Here is a 27148-nt window from a genome sequence, read left to right as displayed (position 1 = left end):
AGTACAACACATCTGACATTTTCTTTTATTTTCTCCCCCAGAGAGCTGAAGAAAGCAACTGGAGATTGGTTTTATGACCAGAAAGTAAATCGCTTTGCTTACCGAACAGGCAGCGAGATAATCAGGATGTCCCTGCGCCGTAAGCCTGCAGGTATTGTTCACTGCTAGAGGCTGTTTGAAGGACCTAGCCTTGAAGATAGCTAGGTTTGTGTGGAATCCAACTGTATTCTGGCTCGTCGTGACTTAACCCCAGGGGTCAGCCAGTCTGTGTGAATATAGAAAGCTCTATCTGTCCTTTCTGCAAGAGTGTGTTTTGGGGAAGCTGCTTTGAAAGCTGTTTCCTTTCTTTCTCTCATTATCGCTACCCTGCCATGCTTTTGTTTTGAAGTGAATAAAAGAGAGACAGCAGGCCAGTCTGTCCTTCAGCAGACACAGATGGGTGATATCTGGCCAGGAAGAAGGATCATTCAAGAACAACAACAACAGAGGGAACAAAGGTGAGAGTCAAGGAAATAGTATTATTTAGTTCTTCTATTACCATTACCTCATTTTCTAAAATAATAGGTATTATTAGAGGGAAATTGGAAAATACAGATAAAATAGAAGAGGAGGAGGAGGAAGAAGAATCAACCCTGAACCTATTAGTTCCATGCAAATATCAACATTTTGGCAAATTTATTTTGTTCTTAGGCTACACTCTCCTGTGAAAAAGTAAGCTATTAGTTCTTAACAAGGATTTATTTACTTTAAACGTTAGTGTTTGTTTGCAGGGATGTGTACTTGTGAGTAGGTGCCTGCAGAGGCCAGAAGGGTGTTAGATCCCTTGGAGTCAGACTCATAGGCAGTTGTGAGCCCCTGACATGGGTGCTGGGAACCAAAATTGAGTCCCTCTGACAGAGCAATACCCATCATTAACTGTTTCTCCAGTCCTATATTAACTTTCTTCTACACCTTCCTAATCTTTTACTCTCACTGTTCATTATTAACATTTATTTAACTTTTCAGGCTTTGTGTTATTTTCTTTCTGTTATGCAACCATAAATGAACAGACTTTAAAAACCGGTTTAGTTTTAGTTTCGCATTTATACATATTGTTTGCTTATACTCAGGTCTGGATCCGTGACTTCTCTACTCCTGAATTCTTTACATTGGCTTTATTTCTTGGTTGTGTAGATTCCGTCATTGGGAACTGCCATCAAGAAGGGTTTGTGATGTTGATTGCATTCTTTCATGTTCAGAATGTGTGCCAACTACCTTGGCAGTTGCATAGCATCTTAGCTTAGTATTACAGACCTGAGTCATGTTTTCTTTCTCTCAGACTATTGTAGATGTTGCTCCATTGTCTTCTGCCATTGACTGTAACTATGAAAAAGGCCAGCTTGACATTTTTACCCTTGTAGGTAACTTTTTGTGTATACATACACACATGCACATAGGTGTGCATGGGTGTGGGAATTTGTGTTGATATAATTCAATTTACTGGAAAAATTGAATATTAGTAACTTAAGAATATAAATCAACAAAGATTATTCTGTACCTTTTTAGATATATGATATATTCCTCATGGTTTTTTCTTCATAGTTGGAATATTTTCTGGACCACCTCTGTGAACATTTTTCCTGTTTGGTTAGTTTAGGGCACCACCGGCAATGTCGGATTCCACACTCCTCTATTTCTGTATTGTTTTTCAAAGTGTATGATGTAAAAGCAAAAGAGAAATATGAAAGCACTTAACCATGGACACCCCATGGTCTTCGTTTCCTTCATGCTATTTGGGTATGGGCCATTCCTTTTCTTTCTTTCTTTTCTGTTTCTTCCTCTCCTTTTGCTGACTTTAACAGTTTAATCTTATTTAGATTTGGTTTTTATTTTCTTCAATTGTTTTATTGTTTTTGTTGTTTTATCATCTTGTATTCGAGCTCATGCACTTTAGAAAGTCTACATTATGCTTGTGCAAATGGAATAAAATATATTATGCAAACTAAGATGGCTGTGACATTGTTATGTGGTGCAAATTTGTGGGCCCACCACCATATATATGTATATATGCACATATATAATGTATATGTGTATATATGACTATATACATATGTGTGTATAGCCTCTTTGAGTAACAGCTGTTTTTTAATTAATTTTATTTTTTAAAAAGAGTTTTATATTTTATTCTGAAACTAAGGACTAAATCCAGGGCCTCTAGTCAAGTGCTATACCACTGAACTAAATTTTCAACCCATGATTTAAAATTTTTAACTGATTCTTAAAAAATTGTGTATATTTATGGAATAACACATAGTATTTCAATAAATGCTTGTAATAAATTAATGTAATGCATAAATCAAGGTGAGCAGAGCTACTTTTCATATCACCTCTTATGGTGAAAACTTTCAAAAGTGTTTATTTTTTGAAAGATATCATACATGTTATCTTGTGCCATCCTATAAAGGCAGTCGCATACTAAAACTTCTTACAGTGATCTAACTATAATTTAGTACCCTCCCATTCTCCCTTCTTTTGACTAGCACTGATTTGCTCTTATGTATAGAGATGCTTTACCTGCTTGTATGCCTGCGTAGTGCATTCGTACTTTGTGCCTACAGAGGCCAGAAGAGGATATCAGATCACCTGGGGTTGGAGTTACAGATGATTGTGAGCTACCATGTGGGTGCTGGGAAATGAGCCAGGATCCTCATGAAGTGCAGCTGGTGTTCTTAATCACTAAGCCATTTCTCTGGTCCTTGCTGTACTTATTTCTTTGTAACCCTAGAAGAGAGGTGGAAGGTGGGTTGTAGTCTCAATGTTTGTCTCCTGAACTTTTATCATCTTTTGTTTTCTATTTTTTTGTGTCTGTATGGTGTGTGCGCACAAGTTTGCGTGCATACGTGTGTGTATGTTTTTGCGTGCATGCGCATGAGGAAGGCAGAGGAAATCCTCAGGTGTCTGGCCCTAATAGCTTCCACCTTCTTCCCTTGGAACAGGGTCTTCCCCTGAGGCTGGGGACCAGGCTGGAGGTCAGGACTCAGTGGTGTTATTCCTCTGTTTCCACATAAAGACTGGGTCCAGGCAATACCTGGATTCTAGAGATTTCAATTTGCTTTCCTCTGCCTGAAAAGCAGGCGTTCCTATTTACTGACCCATCTCCTCAGCATCTTCCCAGCTTCCAAACCCTTCATTTTCTTAATTTTGTTTTTTTTTTTTTAAACTTTGGTTTATGAGCATATACTTTACCCCATTTGTTTGTTGCTGATGAATTTTAGGCATATGTATTGTGAAGACTTTTTCTTTAATTTTACCTCAGCCAAAGAGAAAAGATTTTATTACACCTTTTATTGATCATTAAAAAAAATGAGTATGGACTTGGAGGCCCATGGCTGAATTTGTGGCTATTTTGAGGCTGCAGTGGGAGGCACACAAGCTTGACGATACCCTGGGCTATATAGTAAAAGCAAAGATTGAAGGAAAGCCTACAGAAACATGGATGTTAAATCTGCTAGTAATTTTCTTTGTTCAATCACTGTTAATAGCTATTGATAATTTTGGCATGTGAATTACCAAGATCTCCACACACACCCGTGTGAGTTAAACTCCCAAATTTTAATTGTTTTTAATAGATTATATTATGGACATGTTAGGTTTAAAAATGAAAAAGAACTTTCAAAACAGACAATCCCATAGAAATGGAGAAAAAGAACTGAAGAGATATTTCATTAATGAAAATATGCAGATGTCAAATAATGAAGTTCAATATTATCAATCACTAGAATTCAAATAAAATAACAATGAGATGCCCTGTGTCCACTAGAATGGTTATCATTTCAAAAGATCGGTCATAGCATGTGCTGGATACAGAGCGACTGGCATTCCCATTCATTTCTGTGGAGAAATGTACAATGCTCAGCTGCTCTGAAAGTTTAGTCTTTTAAAAGTTCATTGTATACCTGCTATGTGATTCAAGTATTTCAAAGATATGTAACTCAAGAGAAGTCAAGGCATATTTCCATCCAGTCTCTCTCTTCTCTCTCTCTCTCTCTCTCTCTCTCTCTCTCTCTCTCTCTCTCTCACACACACACACACACACACACACACACTCATAGACATTTCATTTACTTTTAAAACAGTAAGGAATTTATTGAATTTTTTGCTATTGCTGGTAATCGAACTTAGGGCCTCATATATGCAAGGCAAGTGTTCTTTTATTGAATTATATTCCCAGACCTGGAATTAAAAATGTGTTAATGTATGGGCCTGGAGAGACAGCTCAGTTGCTAAAGTACTTGCTGCCCTACTAGAGTTTAGGTCTCCCAAACCTACTGGTTTTGTGTGGGAGAAGGGGAGGTCTTGACAAAGAATCCCATAATGAAATGATGGTTCACCCTGTTAGCCAGATATGCTGCCTTAATATATGAGGAGAAGGGTCAAGGAGAATACCCAGCGCCAATTTTAAATGGACACACACATGCACGCACAGTCACATGCACACACACTTGTGCCTACAAATATGTAAACACACATTTCTGTACCTATGCAATTCAGACATGTATCTTAAGTATATATATTTCATCACATAACTAATTAAAATTATTTTGCAAATACAAAAACCTGGAAAACCAAAATTATAGTGAATTTAGTCACTAAATATGTAGTCTATAAAACCAAAAGATGGCATACTAATAGTAATGATATAAATTTGACGTATTCCATGATACTATGCTAGTTAAGCTACTTCTCTGCTTGCATTTTCTTCTCTCTCTCTCTCTCTCTCTGTGTGTGTGTGTGTATGTGTCTTTCTTTTTTCTTTCTTCTTTCTTTCTTTCTTTCTTTCTTTCTTTCTTTCTTTCTTTCAAACTTTATCTTGTGCAGATAATCATAGCTGCAGTGAGTTTATGGATAGTCCAGTAGCCATGTTGTGTCTCCAACACAGCCTCATCTTTTTCATTCTTTTTTACCCTTCTGTGGTGTTCCCTGAGCCTTGGCAGGGAATGGGAGGACAGTTGATCTCAATGTTCTATTTAGGGCTAAGCACTCAACAGACACTTATTTTCAGTACTTTGATGCGTTATATCTCTCTGTAGTAAATGCTGACCATTGCAGAGAGAAACTTATTTGGCCAAAGTTCAGGCAACATTAATTTATGGAATAAAATATAAATACTTTGAAAGCAATTTGACAACTTGTCATTTACCAAAACAACAGTAGTAGGCTTTTCTCTAGGGCAGTGATTCTCAACCTTCCCAGTGCTGCAACCCTTTTATTATATGTAAGTACACTGTAGCTGTCTTTAGACACTCCAGAAGAGGGTATCATATCTCATTGCAGATGGTTGTGAGCCACCATGTGGTTGCTGGAATTTGAACCCAGGACCTTCAGAAGAGCAGTCGGTGCTCTTACACTCTGAGCCATCTCACCAGCCCCTATGCAACCCTTTAATACAGTTCTTCATGTGGTGCTGACCCCTGCAACCATAAAGTTACTTATGTGGCTACTTCATAACTGTAATTTTGCTACCGTTAGGAATCGTTATGTAAATATCTGATATTCAGGATGGTCTTAGGTGTTGCCTGTGAAAGGGCCCACAGGATGAGACCCAGTGCTTTTGGTCTCACCCTGTGGCTCTGGTTTACAATACCAGGCCTTAGTCTTTCTGTGAAATAGCTGGTTATCCTCATAAACATTGTGCCACGATAGTACCAGTGGGCACATCTTGTCTAGTAGGTCAGTATCATAGCATGTAGGGTTGGCTTCAGCTATACCACTGTTTTTTGTTTAGTTTTGTTTTCCCTCATAGTAGCCTATGTAGCACCTTTTAGTAACATGAAAGTTTATAGGCAGAAATCAAGTAGTTGTATGGCCTTGCCCTAGATTCTAGTTTATTGGTCTATGAATTTGTTTTTGTGACAGTACTATGTGTTTTTATTACTATGGCTTTGTAGTTTCAAGTTAGAAATCTGGTAGAGTAATACCTCCAGAAGTATTCTTTTTGTTCATGTTGTTTTGTGTGAGTTTTAACATTATTTTCTTCTATTTCTATGCAAAATGTCACTGGAAATTTAATAGGGATTATTTGAATCTGTAAATTGATTTTAGAAAAATAGCCATTTTTACAATGTTGATTTTTTTCCAATTCATAAACCTGGGCGGTTTGTCCATCTTCTAGTAGTCCCCTCCATTTCTTTGGTGTGTTAAGGTTTTTATTGTAGAAGACGTTCACATCCTTGCTTATGTTTATTCCAGGGTACCTGTAGGCTATTATCACTGAAACTGTTTTTTTTTTTTTTCAGTTTGTTTGAAGTTTATATATAGAAAGTCTGGTGACTTTTGTGTATTAATTTTATATCTTGCCATTTTGCTGAATATGCTTATCAGTTTTAAAAGACTACAATAGCTTCATTCATGATAGGTAAAACCTGGAAACAATTGAAGTGCCCACCAACAGGTGAATGGATAACCTGTGGTTTGTTTTAAAGCCACAGAATACTAATTTGTTAATGAAAGGGACAATCTATTGATAGTGTAGTACCATGAATACTACAATCAAAATACAGCATATTTTCAACACATTTTCAATCAAAATACAAAATACATATGTTGAGTGAAAAGCACTAAACAATAAGGTACTTATATTCTGAGTGAGGTGGTGCAAACATCTAGTCCTAACAATTAGGAGACGCAGAGGTAGAGACAGAGGTAGAGGCCAGGGGCCAGAGGCCAGAGGCCAAAGGGCAGAAGGCAGAGACAGGTGAATCTCTGAGAGTTTAATGCTGCCCTTGTCTACAGAGCAAATTCCTGGCCAGATAGAACTAGATAATGAGACTGTGCTTAAAAAAAAAACCAAAAAACAAAAAACTCAAACAATCAAACAAAACAAGTAAGAGTACCTATTCTATGCGTCTATATGATTCTGGTATATAAATTTCCAGAAAATGCAAACTAATTTTTATGTGACTAAACTAGATGAACATTTGCCTGGGACTAGGGGCTAGAGGAGAAAGAAGGGATTGCCAGCAGGCATGATGACACTTCAGGAGAGTGATTAATGTGTTCCCTAACTAAACTGCAGCAGTAGCGTTTGAAGTGCCTATCTATTGCCAGAAATCATTAGTGTGCGTAATTAAGCACGTACAGCTTGTTTGTACCAATTAGTTAAAACCAGCAGAAAACTGCAGCACGGACACTTTTCCAACACCAGAGCACTTCATTCGTTTTTATGTTTGTGTGCTGCTTGACTGTATATATGGACTGTGATTTTATCAGATAGCCTTGGGTTTATGAGTCATCTGTTCCAGGTGATGACCCCCCCCTATTCCTTTGTAGTTAAGGTTAAAAATGGCTTTTATTTGCTGAACTTGATTAACGCATCTGACATCACTGGTCAGAATGTAATTTCTGAAATCTACTGCTTCTGGCTGTCTGCGACCTCTTGTCTCATTGGATTGAGAAGCCTCTTATTTATTATAAACATGAAAACTGATTGAGTGAGCACAAGTGATTTTTACATAAAAATTATGGAGACTCAGAGATAATTTAATTCAACCCTTTTATTTTTATAGAAAAGAGAGCAGGATAAATGATTTACCTGAGATCACACAGATAAAGACCAGGACTCCTATCTGAGTTTATTTTTACTGCACAGATGTCAAATAATTGCTTTTTTGCCCTACGGTTGTTTACATCAGCTCAGGATCAGAACATATTCATCTTTAGGGAAAAAAGAGAAAGAAATACAAGCACCAAACACTCCATGGACCATTGTTGAACAGTGTCTCTAGCGGAATGATTCTGTCTGAAGTTCTTTTTCTCTTCGCTTAGAAGGGGACAAAAGAATGATTTTTAAAGTAAAGCAAAGAAAACCAAACACCTTGCTGTGTCTTGTATGATAAAGCTTGGTACATTTGTCAAGAATGGCTTCTGTCCCACCTAGTGTATAATAAAGCTAAGGTTTCAACTCAGCTCCTTCTGTTTGTTTGCACAGCCCTATCTCAAACATCACCTGACAAGCTGCAAAGTGTATTCTCCACTGGCTGAGACACAGAGACATTATAGATTTGGTTATTTGTTCATTTGTTAAATATCTGTAGAAGATTACTGTGTGCCAGACATTGTTTTATGCGCTGGGATACTATTATGAATACAGAAGGGTCCCTTGTTTGTAGATTGTAGATTTGGGGGTAGGGAGCACATAAAACAAATCAAAAGCAAATAATCAAATAAGTAGTCTGCCAGATGTTGACAAGTGTGATGGAGACAGTGACCTGGAGTGAACAGATATGGAGTGCCAGGAACACGTGTGTGTGTGTGTGTGTGTGTGTGTGTGTGTGTGTGTGTGTGTGTGTGTGTGCTGTTTTCCTTAGATAGTTAAGGCAGGTCTAAATTGTAAGGTGACATTTGAAAAAATACAGAGGCAAACATCGAGAGTACATGGAGGGGAGGAACATTGTAGACAGAAATCTCAGCAGGTATAAAGAACTCCAAATGAGTCTGGCATGTGTATAGTCTGTAGTTGAGTTGGAGGTGCTTGTGCAAGGAAATAAGCACATCAATGGATGGGAAGTCAGTTGCATAAGACTTGATTGAGCTCTGTAGACTCTAAATTATTTTGAGAGAGAGAGAGAGAGAGAGAGAGAGAGAGAGAGAGAGAGAGAGAGAGAGATGTCAAAACCAGTCTTATGATTATTGCTTCATTTTTGTTGTTTAAAAAAAACAAGGTGAAATTTACATAGCATTAAATAATTTTTTAATTTTGTAAAGTTCAATGTAATGAATTATTACAGCTTTTAGGATGTTACACAACTATCACAGTTAAGTGATTGTCAGAGCATTCCTATCACCCCACAAAGAAACCTTGTGTGTGAACTAGCCACTACCATTTCTTTCAGGCTGAAATCTCCATTCTGCCTTTCTTGCATACCCTAGATTTATCATCTGAATTGAGTAGTACACACCATGGACATTCAGATTGGTTTCTTTCAGTTAGCATAAAGTTTTCAGTATTCATCCGTGTTGATGTAGATATTAGAGCTTTATGCTCTTTTGTGGATGAACAATAGAGCTTTTTATAGCTATACAATATTTTGGCTGTCCTGTCATCTGTAGATGAGCAGTTGGATTATTTCTACCTTATGGGTTATAAGAATAATGCCGCTGGACAGTGGTGGTACACAACTTTAATCCCAGCACTTGGGAGGCAGAGGCAGGTGGATTTCTGAGTTTGAGTCCAGCCTGATCTACAGAGTGAGTTCCAGGACAGCCAGGGCTACACAGAGAAACCCTGTCTCGAAAAACAAAACAAAACATAAAATAAAATAATAATGATGATGATGATAATTCTATGTGAGGCTCAGCTGTTAAAAGCACTTGTTCCTCTTGCAAAGGACCTGTATATGCTTCCCAGCACCCACTTGGTGATTTATAACAATTTGTGACCCCAGTTCCAGTGGATCCTGTGCCCTCTTACTAACCTCCATGGGCACCAGGCATGCACATGGAACACAGGCAAAACATTAATATGCATATGTACTGGCTGGTTTTGTGTGTCAACTTGACACAGACTGGAGTTATCACAGAGAAAGGAGCTTCAGTTGGGGAAGTGCCTCCATGAGATCCAGCTGTGGGGCATTTTCTTAATTAGTGATCAAGTGGGGAGGGCCCCTTGTGGGTGGTACCACCTTTGGGCTGGTGCTCTTGGGTTCTATAAGAGAGCAGGCTGAGCAAGCCAGGGGAAGCAAGCCAGTAAGAAACATCCCTCCATGGCCTCAGCATCAGCTCCTGCTTCCTGACTTGCTTGAGTTCCAGTCCTGACTTCCTTTAGTGATGAACTGCAACGTGGAAGTGTAAGCTCAATAAACCCTTTCCTCTTCAACTTGCTTCTTGGTCATGATGTTTGTGCAGGAACAGAAACCCTGACTAAGACATGCACAAAATAAATAAATGAACAAAATACTTTAAAAAAAAAACAGGAGCTTTAGGATAGGATGTTACTCCAGGCATGGTGTTGCAGACTTGTAATCCTAGCATTCCGGAGGCATAGACAGGTGGATCTCTATGAGTTTGAGGCTAGCCTGGTCTATATAAAAAGAAGAAAAGGCTTGGGATATTTAGAAAGTAGGAGATCTTAGTCTTCTGGGATGTAGAGTGTGGAGAGGAGCGAAGTACGAAAAGGTAAAGCTGGAGACCTTTGAAGGGTCAGTACTTTTGAAGTTCCACATTATGCTAAGGAATTTGAACTCCTGGTTTCCACGGAAATGGGAAATGACTTATATGTTTGAAAAGTCTGCTCACGTGGCTGGGGATGCAGCACAGTGGTATTTACTTACCATGTGCAGCCCTAGGTATCATTCCTACTGTTATAAAATCGACTCACATTTATGTTAAAAAGAAATCTCTCAGGTTACTACTGTGAGTCAGTTGGAGAGATACCTATCCAGAAGCAGGAGAGTTCCCTTCCTGTATAACACTGGATCTTGGTTTTTATTCTAGTGTGCTGTTTGAAGTGCCAAAGCTGAAAAGTGGAAAGAGCGCACTGGAGGCTGAGAGCGAGAGTCTGGACAGCTACACTGCTGACTCAGACAGCACCTCCAGGTGGAGTTTCCCAAGCTGGGTCACATCTGTCCATTCTGAGCTCTCATTTTGTTCTTTAGCATCAGGATGCATGCTCCTTCTGCCTTCCTTGTTTCTTCTGTCTTTGAGCTGTTGGGTGAATCTTTCTTCTGATCTCACCAGAAGTCTCTTTTTAGTACTTCTATTCCTTTGGCTCTGAGCAATGCTTCCTGGAGTTAGCTAATTCCCCTGGATACTGCACTGTGGAGGATTCTGCTTCTGTCTGTTAGGAGAGGAGGTGTGAGCACATGTGTGTGTATATGTGTGTGTGCGTGTGTGTGTGTGGGGGGGGGGGAGTCGAGCAGAGTTGTTCACCCAATCTTCCACACTCCTTCAAGGTGCCTTGGATGGATATGAAATGGGCCTTCTCAATTTGGTTGCTATAGTAATGGCAATGATTCTCCTTCCTTGTTAGTACTTTGGGGCCTGGCTAGAAGAGGAAGGGGAAGGGATAGTTTGGTTCTAACTTCTGATACTTCTAGGAGAGATTCTCTGGATAAATCTGGACTCTTCCCAGAATGGAAGAAGATGTCTGCTCCCAAATCTCAAGTTGAAAAGGTAAACTGCAGGCGATTGGTTTTACTTCTCTTCCCTCCCTCCTTCTAACCTTCCCTCCCTCTCTCCTCCCCTTCCTCATTCCCTCCCTCCTCATTCCTTCCCTCCTTCCCTTCCCTCTCCTTCCACCCTGTTTCATATCTCAAGTCAGGAATTCAACTAAAATTTTACCCTAGCTTCATTTGGAAACATTTCAAAGGTCTTGGCTGAAATGTGTGAACATGAGTTTTATATTAATCTTTCCTTTAACTTTGTCATAGTTAGATTAAAATCTGACCCATAAGCTGTTCCTCTTATCTACCTGCTGGTCTTTTCCCCCATGTCCTTGAACTTATTCCCTTCTAGGAAATTACACCAGGGAACCAAAATGCAGTCTGTGGTGAAGAGGGTGACATGCTATTCAAGAAGAACACCAGAAAAGTCCTGAGGCCTTCAGGTAGCATCTCCATCACAGCAACCTGGGGCTTGTGTTCTAAGTGCCTTTGCTGGACTCTTAGTATGGAGCAGGTTCCTTTTGACTTAAGTTTTTGGTCTTTCATGCAGAATACACTAAGTCTGTGATAGATCTTCGCCCAGAAGATGTGGCTCAAGAAAGTGGCATCTTGGGAGACAGAAGCAAATCTGTGCCAGGCCTCAGTGTGGATCTGGTGAATATACTTACATTTGACTTGGGTACTATGTTAAAATTTTAAATTTAGAATTGGCGTTATTACCTGATTCTCTTGTCCGAATTGCTTAATTCTTTAGGAAAGGTGAAATGACCTATAATTTCTCCAATTTCTGAAGTATACTAGCACCTTGCTTTGCTTAAAGTACTGTCTTTGTTATCACTTACCATTGTCACACTGTTGGATATATGGTTGGCTACTCAAATAAATACTTATTTTGACTAAAATGAAAAGAGAAGAGCAGTGGGATGACTGACAGGGCAGCAGCTCATGCTGCAACAGCCTGACAACCCAGAGTTTTACCCCTGCAGTCCACATTAAGGTGGAAGGTGAGAACTGACTTCCTAAAGTTGTATTTGGGTCTCCACATGCATGCCATTGCAAGGTTGAATACAGACACGATGATGATGATGATAATGATGATGATGATAGAATATACGAACAACAACAATAATTTTAGTAAAATTTTATACAAAGAGATGGCTACACTAGGGTATTCAAATGAGAAAGTTATAAACCTCCTGTGAAAATACTTGTTTTCCTTTGGGACATGAAGCTATATTTTTTAAAGTATATGTGCATATATATTCACTTGAAAGCTCAGAACTTTTGCAACCAATTTTGGTTCTCACTGAAGGAAAGACCTTGGGTTTGTTTGGTTTTTTTTTTTTTGTTGTTGTTTGCTTTTATTAACTCTCATTTCCATTGTTCCAGGATGAAGAGGAGGAAGAGGAAGAAGAGGACATTGACCACCTGGTGAAGTTGCATCGCCAGAAACTGGCCAGAGGCAGCATGCAGAGCGGCTCCTCCACGGCATGTTCTATGTGTTTGTGCTTTTTGACACACTGGGGCACCAGGAAGGAACGAAGCACCATCATCTGTCATTAGTGCAGACTGGGAAAAGCCTCCTAGTCACTCTTCCTAGGGCAGGGACGTGCATTTGTTTCTTAAGATTGTCACTTTAAAGCTCAGGTACTCAGTGTGGCTTTTAGGTGACTGCCAGAACCTCTGATCTGGAGAGTCTCCAAGAGGTAGCTAAAGCTCTGGCCATTTTTTCCTCCCAGCTTTGGGAAAAGTAGCTGGAACTGCTCTCAGGATAACCAGGCCATGGAGTAAACAAGACCATATTTCCAGACTTCTTAAGCTTCTCCCTATTCTTACTCTCAAGGCAATCAGATGTTGTGAGAAGGACCTTTGCCAGACTGACATCCAGGTTGTGGATAGGGATAAAGGCAAAACAGCCTCATGGACATTAGCTAGCCAGGCCTATATCTATCATAAGTACAAAGATTGCTATTTTAGTTGAAGAGATTTCTGAAAGAAACTAATTAGATTTTCACACTTACACTGGAAGAAACTGCAGGGCTCAACCTCATATTCCTCGCTGTTACCTTTATATTTGCAGTAGTGGCTCTCCTGCTGCTTTCAATTCTGACCTAGTCTCTTTCCTCTGTAGATACTGTTCAATAGATGGTAAATAATTAAGGCCCCCATTTCAAACCAGCGACTAGCATCTTCTAGCCAGTGTTGCACTATACATAACACAAAGCGCAGACAGGCTTAGCTGTCCCTCACCTCCCTACTCCTTGTCATCATTCTAAAGATGGGAAAAATTAATCAATAGATTGTAGAAAATGAGGTGGAAAGAGACATCAAGAGTCTGTATGAGCCAGGAGATGACCGCAAACAATTGTGGATGCGCTATGCTACTTGCACTGAATTACCTTCTGGGTAAAGGACTGTTGGCAGTCCTCACTCCTTGTAGGCCTTTCTAAGACTTTTGCCTTTATTGTAAGGGAAGATGTGAGGAATTGGGGATTGGAGTATGTTTTTCCAAGCCATTTGTAATTGCTTTCCCCTCAGAGTACCATTGGCAGCATTATGAGTATCTATAGCGAAGCTGGTGATTTTGGGAACATCTCTGTGACTGGCAAGATTGCCTTTTCTCTGAAGTTTGAGCAGAAAACACAGACTCTGGTCATCCACGTCAAGGAGTGCCACCAGCTGGCCTATGCTGATGAAGCCAAGAAGCGTTCTAACCCGTGAGTGCTTCTGGGACCTGACTAATAAACACTCTGACAGGAGAAAGTAGAGCTCAGAATCGATTGGGGTACTCTTGACCAAAATTACCACTTCTTTGGTGACAGAATAGTAACATGTAATTTAATAAAGGGCTTAGGGCTTGGAAAAAGCAAAAACGAAAAAAATTCTTGACATAGTGTATCATGTGTCAAGCAGGAAAGTAAAGACGGGGCTCGAGAAAGGCTAGCAAATATTTGAGTGTTGCTCTTGGTTTCTAGGTATGTGAAGACTTACCTTCTGCCTGACAAGTCCCGCCAAGGAAAAAGAAAAACCAGCATCAAGCGGGGCACCATCAATCCACTATATGATGAGACCTTTCGGGTATACATTTGAACCTAGAGGGCAGAAGGTTTTGTTTTGGGTCTTTGTGATATAGCTTTGCCTCTCCAACATAGCTGGAAGACCATGCCTGGGCCTGAGGAATCATTGTGGGCCTTTGTTTGTATCCTCACCTCTTGGGGGAAAGAGAACAGAGGTGAATTCCGAGTACCCACATGGTGGCCCACAGCTGTCTGTAACTCCAATATCATTGATCCAATGCCATATTCTGGCCTTGGTGGGCAACTACATACATGTGTTGCATATAAACATACTCAGGCACACATTCACATAAAATTAAAAAGTATTTGAGGGCCAGCAAGTTGCCCCATATGATAGAAAGTGACAACCGACTCCCATAAGTTGTTCCCTGATTCTCCAAATTCATGCCACCACATACTCGTGTCCACACATACATACATGATGTCCATGTATCCACATGCATACAAACACAAATAAGCAAAAGGTAATGAAAAAGTTAAAAGCAGTTTGAGACAAAGAGTCTACTTGGCAATTGTTTGTGAATATTCTCAGGTCCTTTCAGCCACTCAAGGACAACTTAATGTTCTCTGGCTTCCTATGGACAGCGTTAGGGCAGTGGAAGGAGAGTGGCTGAAGCTTTGAGTGGAGCGATTCAACGTGCTTTGGAACTAAAACCATTTGACACGCTGGACTACAGACCAAGGCGGGCAGGTTGTTTAAGTTTTAGAAGAATTAAACCTTGGGATGTTTTTTTTTCCCCCCTCATAGTATGAGATTTCGGAATCTCTTCTGGCTCAGAGGACTTTGCAGTTTTCCGTTTGGCATCATGGTCGTTTTGGCAGAAACACTTTCCTCGGAGAGGCGGAAGTCCACATGGACTCTTGGAAGCTGGATAAGAAGCTGGATCATTGCCTCCCTTTACATGGAAAGGTAGTCAGTCTGCTTTAAAAGTCTTTGGCAGCTTGCTTCCCAGGTGAATTGTCTGCAGTGGCCTCTGCTGGTCTGTGTTAGAAGGAGCTTTGCATGGAGTTGGCTGTAGAATTCTGCCGCACCCTGCTGGCCTTTCTAAGTTTAGCAGGAGCAATTTTTTCCATGTAAATCAGGCAGAGCAGAATGCTACAGCTCAATCACTCACTGTCCAGAGCCTGCGTGTCTTCAGGCATCCTAACTTGCACTTCCTCTGAAATCTAACCTCACACAGTCTAATCTGCACCCCTTTCTATGCCAAACTTCCTGTTTTAGAAATGAGAGGCACAACAGTGGATGGGTCTCCAATGGCTGCCCTCTTGGTTCCGTATGCAGGCCAGGGAAACTTGACTTTAGTGAGAGCATCTCAGGTGGCAGTGCACTAAGGTGGCAACATAGTAATGGGTAAGCTTAGTACAGCTCGTGACTGGAGCCCCGCTGCTGTGACTTACTAGTAACCTAGTGAATTCACCTATCTTCTGTGAGCCTTCAACAAAATGATATAGCAGTTCTACTGCCTGTTGTGTAGCACACAGTGGCCAGTTCATAGCATATTACCATTCTGGTTAAGATGAAACAGCTACATCAGAAAACTTTAGGCAGCAACTTCCTGTTTATCACCATGAATTCAATACACACCCCTTTAAAAGTTATGAGAATATTTTGAATGTTTCAAACAATTCATAGCACATAGAATACCTTTGCAAAGATGGTCTAGAAACTCAGAACACGAGCTGCCTATTAGAACTGGAAGAGAGATATACTTTATTATTATTATTATTATTGTTATTATTATTATTATTATACACTCCAGATTTTATTCCCCCCCCGCCCCCGTCCACCCTCCAACTGTTCCACATCCCATACCTTCTCCCCACTCCCTGTCTCCATGAAGATGTCCCCATCACCCACGCCCCGCCCCACCTGACCTCTAAACTCCCTGGGGCCTCCAGTCTCTTGAGGGTTAGATGCTTCATCTCTGAAGGAACACAGACCCGGCAGTCCTCTACTGTATGTGTGTTGGGGGACTCATATCAACTGGTGTATGCTGCCTTGTGTGGTCCAGTGTCTGAGAGATCTCATGGGTCCAGAGAAATATACTTTTATCTTTCCATTTTATTATTGTTTTTTTTATTTTCTTTGTTTTAAACTTTAAAACTTTTGCCCTGTTAAAACTATTAAATACAAAACATCTATATATACATGGTTCCAAATTAATACAACAAAAGATAGGTAAAAAGAAAGTAAATTTCATTACTTAGAAATAGTTACTCTTAGCAAATATTTAAATATCCTTCTAGAATTTTTGTATTAAGCAGTATAGATATTAATCTATCATCTACCTATCATCTATACATACACATACATAGTGTATTATTTTTTGACTCAAGTGAATTGAATATGCCTTGTGCATATATATATATATACATATATACATTATATATGTGTATATAAACAATTTATTATAGGTATCACTCTATGCCATTACTTACAGATTGATGTCATTTTACTTGCTATATAATATTCTCTTACATTTTTGTATTATAAATTTATTTACCCGATCTCTACTAGTGGTTACTTAAATTGTTATGTTTGAAAACTGCTGTCATATATCTTTCTCTGTTTTCAGTACTGGTGATCCAATCCAAGGCTTCATATATGCTAAACAAGTGCTATCCTGCTGAGCCATACCCTACTTCCTATCTTGGCTTCCTTTGGGGAGAGTAATTGTCAGAGAAAGCCCTCGTGGCAAAATAGTGGAGTAAGAGCAGAGTATATCTCGTAAATTGATAGTTGTTGCCTTCCAGGAAACTTTAGTGACATTACATTTTTCTACTTTAACGAATCATAAAAAGAGGAAAGCAATTACTATCAAAGTAAAACATGCTATTAGAGTCCTAGAATTTCTTAACAATTTGACACTCTCCCTATGGCTTGGAGTTTATATAATTGAAGTGAAAATGACACAGTAAAGCACCACCATGAATTGCCACCAAAACATGTCTTCCACTAAAATGGAGGTGTTTGCTCTTTGGAAATATTTTGGCAGAATGAAAATGTGCCATGGAAAGAAACCCATCATACTAAACTCTGAATTTTAAGAGTTCACTAAAGTCAACAGTCTAGGAATTTAAAAAAAAAATGTGTAGCTTATGAAATAAAACACTATCTTATCTTCCTCTTTAAATTTTTTAATAACTTGAAGTTTTTCCCCTTTTATATTTACAACTTTATCAAATCACTTCAATATGTACACTGCATTTGCTAGACTTAAGGTAAGGTTTTTAAAAGCTAAATTTTTAATTAAATATTTAAAAATCATGTTTCTTCTTAACTTAAAATAATCTACATTTAATGTTTCTGGGGTTTATTTATCCTCCCCCCCCCCCCCGCAAAGGATCCATGTACTACCATTTTCTTTTCTCTTGCTGACACTCCTTCCCCACATACTAAGCTTGAGTATTCTGGATATGCAGTATGTCTATTGAAACATAGATTATGCCTACCAGTATTAGCAAGCTCAGTGGTGAGGGCGTAGCTTAGCTCAGTCTCAAGAAGTGTGAGAGTGCCCTGATTTGTGCAGGCTTGTGCTGGGGAAAACTGGGGCATAAACAAAGTGATGGCCAGTGAGCTAACAGAGGGAAGCAGTCCCTGCCCAGAGCTACCTGTTCTGTGTCCTGGACGCCTGTTCTTTCACTGTTATATCCATTCAGCCAACATGCGGTACCTATGTAAACTTGGTACCACACTAAGTGTTGGCCTTTCTCGGATGGACAGAAGTAAGCTTGACTCCTGTCCTTCTGGCAGGCAGATTCAACTGATAGAGAGTTGTTAGCTAAAAACATGTTTAAGACAGGCTGATATAATGCAGAGGTAAAGTATATGCTTAGCAGCTCTGAGGCCCTGGGCTTGATACCTGGCACTGAAACAAACAAGCAAACTGACAAATATTAAAATCTGTGTAGCAGATTTTTACCTCTCCCTAAAATCTGTACAAGCTCCCTCTCTTTTATAAAGTACCTTTTGCTTTTAGGAAACAGATGTGGATCTTTTTCACAAGGAGGACACTATCGATGATGATATAAAGTAGCGAAAAGTCTCTTTGCCTTTCCCAGTCTGTTCTTCCTACTGTTAGATACTTTTGTATCTTTTCAAATTGTTTTATTCAGTCTAGTGGTAAAAAAGTATGGAGTTTGGAACCAAGGTGTTATGGGGGAAATGACTTAACCTCTCTGTTTCTTTATTCAGTAATCCACAAGATGAGAGTAATACTTATTTCATAGAGATAGGATAGTAAACAAATGATACATTTATAGTACTAATGACAGTATCTGGCAAATAGTAAGGGCTAGAATAGAGTGATAAAAACATTACACAATATAGTTCATGGGTATAATTTTAGTATATTTTATGTTTATCTTTAATATGAGATTGTTTTTCTACTTCATGCTTTGTTCACTTAAGAACAAGTATGCCTTGTATTTTCCCTTTTCAGAAAGTATAAATTCAGTATGATCACATTTTAGGATATAAATGAAAGTGTAGATGTAGGTTAATTATACTCAAAAGGTATAAGGTAGATTTTGATGGGTATAACCAACTATGTGTTCTATTCAACCAACATTTGAAATAAAAACACTTCAAGGAGCAATTGACACATAGCCAGGATAGGCAGCCTAGCAGGAGTTCTATTTTAACTAGCTGGATTGTAGGAGGAAGGTCATGTTTAAGCTATAACCAAGGAGGAGAAAGCCAAATGGTTTCTTTTGTGCAGTGACTTTCTTTGCTTGCACTTGAGCTGTCAGAGATAGCCTGTGTGCCTTCTGATAACCTCACGCCACATGTCACATGAAGGCATTAAAGTCACTCTTAACCGGGCGGGCCTGTGTTCACTGACACTTTGATTGCTTCCACTTCTTGGCTCTTACTAACAATGCTGGGAGCAAGATTCATAATCAAATATTATTGATTCCTTGCTGAGTTTGTGTGGCCATCTTGTTGGCATACCTTTGGAATCTAGTAATCATATCCCCAGAGTACACAGTAGTGCACCCTGGTTTTTCTGGATCTCCTCCTGAAGAGACTGCCAAAGAAAACTGTAGCTGCTGTGGCATTTAGCCATAAAAGATGGATCGTCTTGTGCCATGAACCTGTGCTTGGGGTAATTGTATCTATTTATTTTCTTGCTTTATTTTTGTACTAGGCTCTGGTTGTGCATTTGAGGCTGGCCTATAACTCACGGTCCTTTTTCTTCAGTCTTCCCAGGTCTGGGATGGCAGAAATGGACCACCACACTCACCTATGGGGACAACTATATAATCCTCAGGGTGAGGTCCCAGTGTTTCCTGAGAGCCCTGATTTCACTTGTTGGGTTTCCCTATGTTTCAGATCAGTACTGAGTCCTCGCCTGGTTTGCCAGCACACAAAGGCGAGTTGGTGGTTTCATTGAAATACATCCCAGCCTCCAAACTCCCTGTTGGAGGTGACCGGAAAAAGAGTGAGTTTTCTTTGGGAGACCTGGATTCAGCTTTTAGGAATCTATACTGGATCTGTGAGTGATTGGTGCTGGCACTGTTGGCTAGGGAAGAAGGGGATGTTTCCTGGATCTTCTAGGTAGGAGTCGCTCCCCAAGGAATCCTTTATGACTCTCAGTTGGAAGGAAATGCCATAGTACTGGCGCACCTTTGAGATGACTTTTAGGCTGTCAATGTGATCTGGTCTTGTTCCATCTGTGTCAAGCTACTAAGAAGGCAGAAGAAAACAGGAGCTTTGTGGCTGAGAAGGGTGCTTGGAAAGAGTAGTGAGGCATGGGGAGTAGGAAGTGCAAGGCTGAGTCATTCAACATGGCCAGCATGGTGCTGGCGACAGTAGATATGTAGATAAGAGAAACATAGCACTTTCCTCTGAAGACAACTTTTAAAGAAAGGTAATCATGAGCCCAGGCCACCCACCTATGCGGATGATGGAGGGAGCTTTGCAGAGGAAGTTATATTGAAACTGGACCTTGAGATTATACCAAGCACAAACAGAGGGAAGATGAACGGGAGGAGCAGTTTTTAGGAGAAGCGACAGTGCTAGCACAGGTTCTTAAAGAGATTGGTAGTTGGCCAAGGTGTATGCCTGGAATCCCAGTAGGGCTGAGGCAGGAGGATTGCTATGATCTTTCTTGCTGGATAGGTTATATACTGGGTTACAGGTCAGACTTGGTTGTAGGGTGAGATCCCCCCCATCTCAAAAAATAATGACTAGCTAAAACAAAAAGGAAAACAAAATAATTATTTAAAATGTGGGTGGAGAATGCAGCTCAGTTCATAGAGTGCTTGCATAGCATGCATAAAGGCCTCTGTCATATGCATAGAGCACTTCAGAAACTGGCACTTGGGTGATGGAGGCATGAAGATCAGGGATTGGAGAGGATCATAGTTACATAGAGAATTTGAGGCTAGCCTGAGTTACATGAGACCTTGGGGTTTTTTTTTTTGTTGTTGTTGTTTTTGTTTTTGTTTTTTAAGGCTCAATCTATATGCCTCGTAAATGTGAGGTTGTAGGTCAGGGATCAGGAATATGTTTCCAGTCATAGTGGAGCTGGGGTTATGATGTGAGTATGTATACATACATACATACATACATACATACATACATATGAGTAAAGCTGGGATTGGAGATGAGTCTGGAGCAAAATAAAGAAAAAGGAAAAAGGCCTTTAATGAAGAGCTTAACTTGATCTGATCTGCTGGCAATGGAATGCCCAAATTTGTGTGTGTATGTGTGTGTGTGTATTTCACATATATATCACACATATTTCTCACATATATATCATACATACACATATATATTCAGGAAAGTAAACTGTAGGTTTGAGGAATCAATAGGTCTCAAGGACTGTGTGTAGAATGACTAGAAAAGAAGGGAAGACAGAACCTTTGGGAACAGTAACATTTAAAAAGGATGAAGAGATGGAAACTGTCAAAGAGGGAGTGAGAGGGTCATCGGGATGCAGAAATCCAGGAGAGCTGTCAGCACTCCAAACACTCCAAGAAGTCAGGCCAGATGAGGACACTGAGAAGATGTAGCTTGTTACAATTGGATTAGAAGGCATTCATGGAATCTGATTTCACAAGAAACTAGGCTTGGTGGATGAGTCAGAGAAGCGGAGGTGATGAGGGTGGTCAGTTCTTTGCCAGGGTAATTGGTGATAGTGAAAGGAAAGAAAGGCATGGAGAACAGCTTCGAAAGGATCAGATCAAAGGAAAGGAAGTTTTCCTTGAAATAGATTTTTTTTTTAAAGAAACAGATCAGCAAATGTTTAGACTGAGGGCAAAAGATCAGTTGGGGAAAGGCATATTCACAATGGTAAGTGAGAGTGGGGGTGGAGTTTGATAATGTTCTGGTGAGTCTTGTGCAGTAAGGGGTGAGGTGGAGAACTCAGCAGAGGACTTCCTTCCTGCTTTAATTGCTCAGTAACTGATTCTTTTAGCTTCAGTCGACTCAAGTATGAAACAAGGACAATCATAGTGCATATCTCACAGGCGGACTATTTGGAGAACAAATGCTTTGGTTCATAGCAAAATTTTAACAAATGTTTGTTACTATTGTTCTTATCAGTTGAGTTCCTATTGCTTATGCTGGGCACTGTGCTGGGAACAAAGAATGCAGGCACAATCCAGTTAAGGAGTTGCAGTATTCCAAAGCAAGGAGAGAACGAGCGCTCTAGTTAAAGTTTAGGATACAGCTGGTGGCATGGGGGTTCACGTGCAATGGCCAACATCCCTTACAGGTAAAGGTGGGGAAGGGGGAGAACTCCAGGTGTGGATCAAAGAAGCCAAGAACCTGACGGCTGCCAAATCAGGAGGGACTTCAGACAGCTTTGTCAAGGGGTGAGTCCCTGGGCCAGCATCAAACTTAGCAGTTATAAGACAAGCAAGTTCGTGGGGAACCCAGTTTAACTTTTCTCTGTAGATCCTCCCTTCCTCCTGCCACCCTCTGCAGCTTGGTTTCTGAAATTAGGTAATGGCAAAGTCTCCAACGCTACCTTTGCACTGGTCTGAGATCAGTTTGGCCTCAGCTCCGGTGCTCACTTTCACAGGGGAGGGTGATAGACAGTTCGGCTTTGACTTTCCATATTAGTCTTTTGCAGTAAGCCTAGGATGAAAATCCATGTCCCATAACTGTCTACATTTGGGGTGCAAGGCTGTATGCTCCATAATCTTTATTATGGACTGTAAGCTCCTTCTATATTAAGAGATCATTTACTGACTTCAGCTCCCTAAGAAGTCATGTTTGACTAAACTTATACATATGAGTAATGGCTTCATTTACCTTGTGTGAGAAAAGTAGAACCACATATTTATACTTAGCCTTGGTGGAGTATAGGCCACGGCATGACTAATGTCTTCATTTTTCATTTTAGATTAAAGGAAGTAGATGATCTATTGGAAGTAGTGGGAAGTCTGCCTCCGCAGATTCAAAGGAGGGTTGTGTGTACTTGGACCTGGGTGCTGGCTTACCATCCTGGGCTGGGCCTATGCTAGGGGTAAGGGGAACATATTGCCAGTTTGAGTAGGTGTTGATGACTCCCCGCCCTCTGCCAGATACCTCCTTCCCATGAGGAACAAGGCCAGTAAGCGTAAAACTCCTGTGATGAAGAAGACCCTGAATCCTCACTACAACCATACATTTGTCTACAATGGTGTGAGGCTGGAAGATCTACAGCACATGTGCCTGGAACTGACTGTATGGGACCGGGAACCCCTGGCCAGCAATGACTTCCTGGGAGGGGTCAGACTGGGTGTTGGCACTGGTGAGATTCTCTCCCCCATCCAATCATCACTTGTCTTAAGGGCTTCTTGTCTCTCGTACTCTTCACAGCTCTCAGTCACAGCTATGTACAAAGAACTTTTCTGACAGAAATTTCCTTCCTTTATGTAAACATCCAACAAGTACTTATTGAGTGCCTGCTACCTGCTAGGCCTAAGGGATGGTAGAACTCATACAGTGTTCTATGTATAGAACTAAAAGTCCCTGAAAGCCAGGAACTTCATCATCCTCTTATACAGAATGCCTAAAATTACTGTAACACCTGACTTGTGATTTCTATCTTCCAGCTTCTTATAATGAGAAGGGTCCTTGCCAGCAAATTCTTGCTCTCTGAGGATTCTAGATTACCTCTCATTTCTCAATGGTTTTGCTTCTGTAATTTCTGTCTGTTCTTTATGATCAATTCCATTTGATTTGACTATTGAAGGGGAATGCACACATGCTCTGTTGACACCAGTCTTTCTGTTCATTTCTTACTTTGTTTTGAGATGGGGTCTCAGTAGCCCAGATTAACCTGGAACTCCTGATTCTCTTATCTCTACCTCCCAAGTGCTCAGCTCTAGACAAGGGCCAAATGCTCAGGTTTAATTTGATTAAATAAAGAGTACATTTTCCATTGACCACGTGTCCCCCTTGCTCTAAAAAGAATGACCTCTATTTCCTGGCCATTCTTTCTGTTCCTAGTCCACTCTGGTATGGTATCTATTATTGCATCTGCTACTCTTAAGACTGATTACTCATGCAAAGTGAGGTCGTTATCTCACTAGACTTCCCAAGCACTGTGTAACCGAGCAGACTGCTTCCTTTGTCTCAAAATGCTCGCCACTGTTTGCCTTCCTTGACTCCCTTTGACTCCATTGCGTATCACTTGGCAATTTCCTCCATGGGTTCTTCTTCCTTTTGTACTCAAACTCTAAATGATGGTGCTCTCTGGCTTGGTCTTGAATGCTCTTTTTCTTTCTCTTTTTTTATAGTCTCATTCAAGCTAATCCAATCTTTTGACATCGTGTCATCATGACATTTTCAAATATAGTGTTCACAAAAAAGTAAAAAAAAAAAAAGCTTCATTGCTTTAATGAGTTATGATTTTGTATTGGACACATTCATAGTTGTCCGTAGTTCCATGAAGTTCTGGTTGGACTTGCCTGTTGGATTCTTTTTTTTATATGTCATAAATATACAAGACTTATTTATTATTTTTTTTCTTGGATAGTCTTTATTTACATTTCCAATGTCTGCTGGATACTTATGGCCTTGAATACTACTTGTATATGTATATCTAACAAAGCATCTGTAATGATACTTTTGCACGTGTAAGCAACTTCATGTCTATCCCCTGTTTAAAACTCTTCAGTGTCTTTTCCCCACATTTAGAAATTCTTACCAAGTCCACAGATCCCATATAATCTTGAATCTTCCTTTCTTATCTTTCCTGTATCATTTCCCTGTATTATTGTGTTACAACCTCCATAACTTTTACTCTGCTCCCCAAATATAGTAAATTACTTTCTACTTTGGGTTTTTATAATGATTGTGTTTTCTGTTCTCATGTAAGCTGCCTAGGGCAGGGGCATTCTTTATGTGTTCATGACAGTATCTCCAAACAGGCATAGAATATAGCAGGCACTCAGGAAATGTCCACTGAATGAATGAATTATTGTACAATAGAATAGGAGTAGGAATGCAGAATGCTAATGGTAGGCCTAGAATGTGCAGCTATAGAAAAAGTATTTAGAGGTTGTACATACCCATTATCTAAGTACTTGGGCAGGCAGAGGCAGGGAGTTTGCCACAACTTCAAGGCCAGCCAAGATTTCTGTGTGAAATCCTGTCTCAGTAATAACAAAAGAGAGGAGGTGTTCAATTTTTTAAAAATGTTAAGTCAAGGACCCATGGATACACTAGTACTCCAGTTACTAACAAGTCCACTGTCTTCTTACAGTATATGCAATAAACTGTGGTTTTGAAAATCAAGTCACGTTACCAATGACAGACAGGTAGCAGTTCTGGTATGGGGTGCCATACACCCAGAACTCTGGAAAGGTCACAAGCAACAAGCCTCTATTGTCATGCCATTTCAAGTCCCATTTCATCAATCTGTACTCTCCTTATTGTCTCAGAAGCACATGTATTTTTAGACTCAGCTTGCCAGCTTGCTGTCCCTGGTGTCTTTTCTGGGTTGGATTCCTTTGCCATACTGTCACGTGACAGTATTCCCTGATGGCTCAGTGGTGGGACTCTGTTCAGTCTCCTCTGGTGTTTTCCCTCAGGGATCAGTAATGGCGAAGTGGTGGACTGGATGGATTCGACTGGTGAAGAAGTAAGCCTGTGGCAGAAGATGCGACAGTACCCAGGGTCGTGGGCAGAAGGAACTCTGCAGCTACGTTCTTCAATGGTCAAGCAGAAGCTGGGTGTATGAGTTCCTATCCTCATTTGCAGGTGCAACCCTGGTCAGCCCAAGTCAAAAGAAAGCAAAGCAACCACAAGGGAAGATTTCTAATTTAATGTGCGTGTGTGTTGTGTATGTGTGTAAACATGTAATTCTGCATATCTTATTTTGCTAGTGTGACACAGGCTTGTTCCTTCTGTTAAAGAAGCCTAAGACTAAGGGCCCTTTCAAATGGCTTTTATTTATATATAGTTTAGGATACTTTCTGAGTACATAGTTGGCTCTTTCTGTGGTTTAATTAACTTTAATAACCATATTACAACAACTCTCTACCTTCTATCTTGCTATCTTTGCTCACACTTTCACTGGAAGTGTGGCTGCTTTTGGCACTAGTTCTAGTTTGTGGTCTAGGTGTGCCTAATCAAAGGCCAAAACTCTTGGAAGCAAGGTTTGGTTGTTCAAGATATTATTAGAGTATGGGAGAGGGGTGAACGACTAGTCCTTCCTCTCCAATTTGTATTTTATTTCATCATCTACCTTGATACACTTCTAGAACTTGCCTTTTAACTTCTGTTTTAAGCAATTTCCACCTTGCTTGAGTATAGTGCTTTTCTTTGAAATGCAATGAAAATTCCCCAGCTCCTTGGAGACCTTTGGGGAGCCCTTATAATGGAGTCACTTTAGAAAAATCACTTTAATTAGATAAAGGCCTTTTCACTGAGACATTAACATGTCCCATGAGACCTACTAGATGATCCCACAAGGTCCAAGTGACTCTGAATAAAGGTTTTCAAGGCCCTTGCTGAGTTCTCTGTTTTAAACTGTTACAGCAGTTGTTGGAGAGAGATATCCTTATTTCCCTCATGGAAGATGAGGCATGTTCACTCTCATGTATTATAGCTTTCTCTAAGTTTGTGTCTGCGGTGTGCTGCTACATAGAACATAGTCTGTATACCTCTGTTTCAGCTGCAAGAGCCAAAGACTGTCTAACCCGACACAGTGCTCCCCCAGGCTGGGGACCATTACCACCCCATGAAAATGGGGATGGAATCACCCAGCTATTATAACTTTTCACCCAATACACTTTCAGTTTATGTCTTTGATTGTTTTCTAAACTTGACCTGGGTGTAACATGGGAATAGCATGTGTTAAGACTTAAAAGAGGTTCCAGTGAGCTTTTCATTTCCTGCTACTCATTCTTCTGATCTGGACTTTTCATTCATAGCAGTCTATCTATAGAAAGGTCTATGAAGGGTGTCTATGAAAGGTGTTTGGAGCAGAGAAGAAATGCCTGTCAATGGATCCAGCTGCAAGTTGACATTCCTGTAAGGTCACTGGACTGTAGACAGCTAGAGTGGTTAAGATTATGGGTATAAATTGTATAGAATGTTTTTCAGACATCCCTTCAATATGGATTGATCCTGTAATGGAAACATACCTGAGAGCCCAGGTTCAGACTTGTTCTTTGGTATTCTGCTTTAATATGCATGTGTGTTTCAATAAAGCTTTCTCACCCAAGTGTTTATGTTTGTGAGTTCTGCAGATGTTTTCGTCTCTGATGTCTTGACTTAGCATTGTCACCGTCACTCAAAGCTTGAAGATCAGAAGCAGAGAAACTAATGCACCTCACTATACTGGAAGAAAATCTGCCTTTTCCCACATTGCTGCCTGATATTTTTGCTGAGCCCAGATTCCTTGTCTTATATGATTGGAATCTTAATGTAGAACTGCTCTTTTCCCTCTGGGGTACCAATAGAAGCTGGCCTTTGGCTTTGTAGAC

At 40.2% G+C, this 27148-nt stretch overlaps 1 protein-coding gene across 2 annotated transcripts in view; it reads left to right on the top strand.

Moving 5' to 3' along the window:
• Positions 1-26886, top strand: part of Sytl4 (synaptotagmin like 4) — a 49432-nt gene extending 22546 nt beyond the window's left edge. For both annotated transcript variants that reach the window (XM_052170662.1, XM_052170663.1), the window contains exons 4-17: positions 42-151; positions 389-497; positions 10471-10572; positions 11073-11148; positions 11491-11581; positions 11689-11792; positions 12528-12626; positions 13677-13855; positions 14114-14216; positions 14964-15125; positions 19551-19659; positions 21940-22039; positions 22754-22962; positions 25250-26886. In XM_052170662.1, the coding sequence (XP_052026622.1) occupies positions 42-151; positions 389-497; positions 10471-10572; positions 11073-11148; positions 11491-11581; positions 11689-11792; positions 12528-12626; positions 13677-13855; positions 14114-14216; positions 14964-15125; positions 19551-19659; positions 21940-22039; positions 22754-22962; positions 25250-25398 (1702 nt within the window). In that variant the 3' untranslated portion in view covers positions 25399-26886. The remainder of the gene's footprint in view (positions 1-41; positions 152-388; positions 498-10470; positions 10573-11072; positions 11149-11490; positions 11582-11688; positions 11793-12527; positions 12627-13676; positions 13856-14113; positions 14217-14963; positions 15126-19550; positions 19660-21939; positions 22040-22753; positions 22963-25249) is intronic.
• Positions 26887-27148: the final 262 nt, after the last annotated feature.

The sequence above is a fragment of the Apodemus sylvaticus genome, chromosome X, assembly GCF_947179515.1.
Source record: "Apodemus sylvaticus chromosome X, mApoSyl1.1, whole genome shotgun sequence".
NCBI classification, from domain to species: domain Eukaryota; kingdom Metazoa; phylum Chordata; class Mammalia; order Rodentia; family Muridae; genus Apodemus; species Apodemus sylvaticus.
Note: the sequence above shows the minus strand (reverse complement) of the source record. Positions and strands in the feature narration are given on the sequence as shown.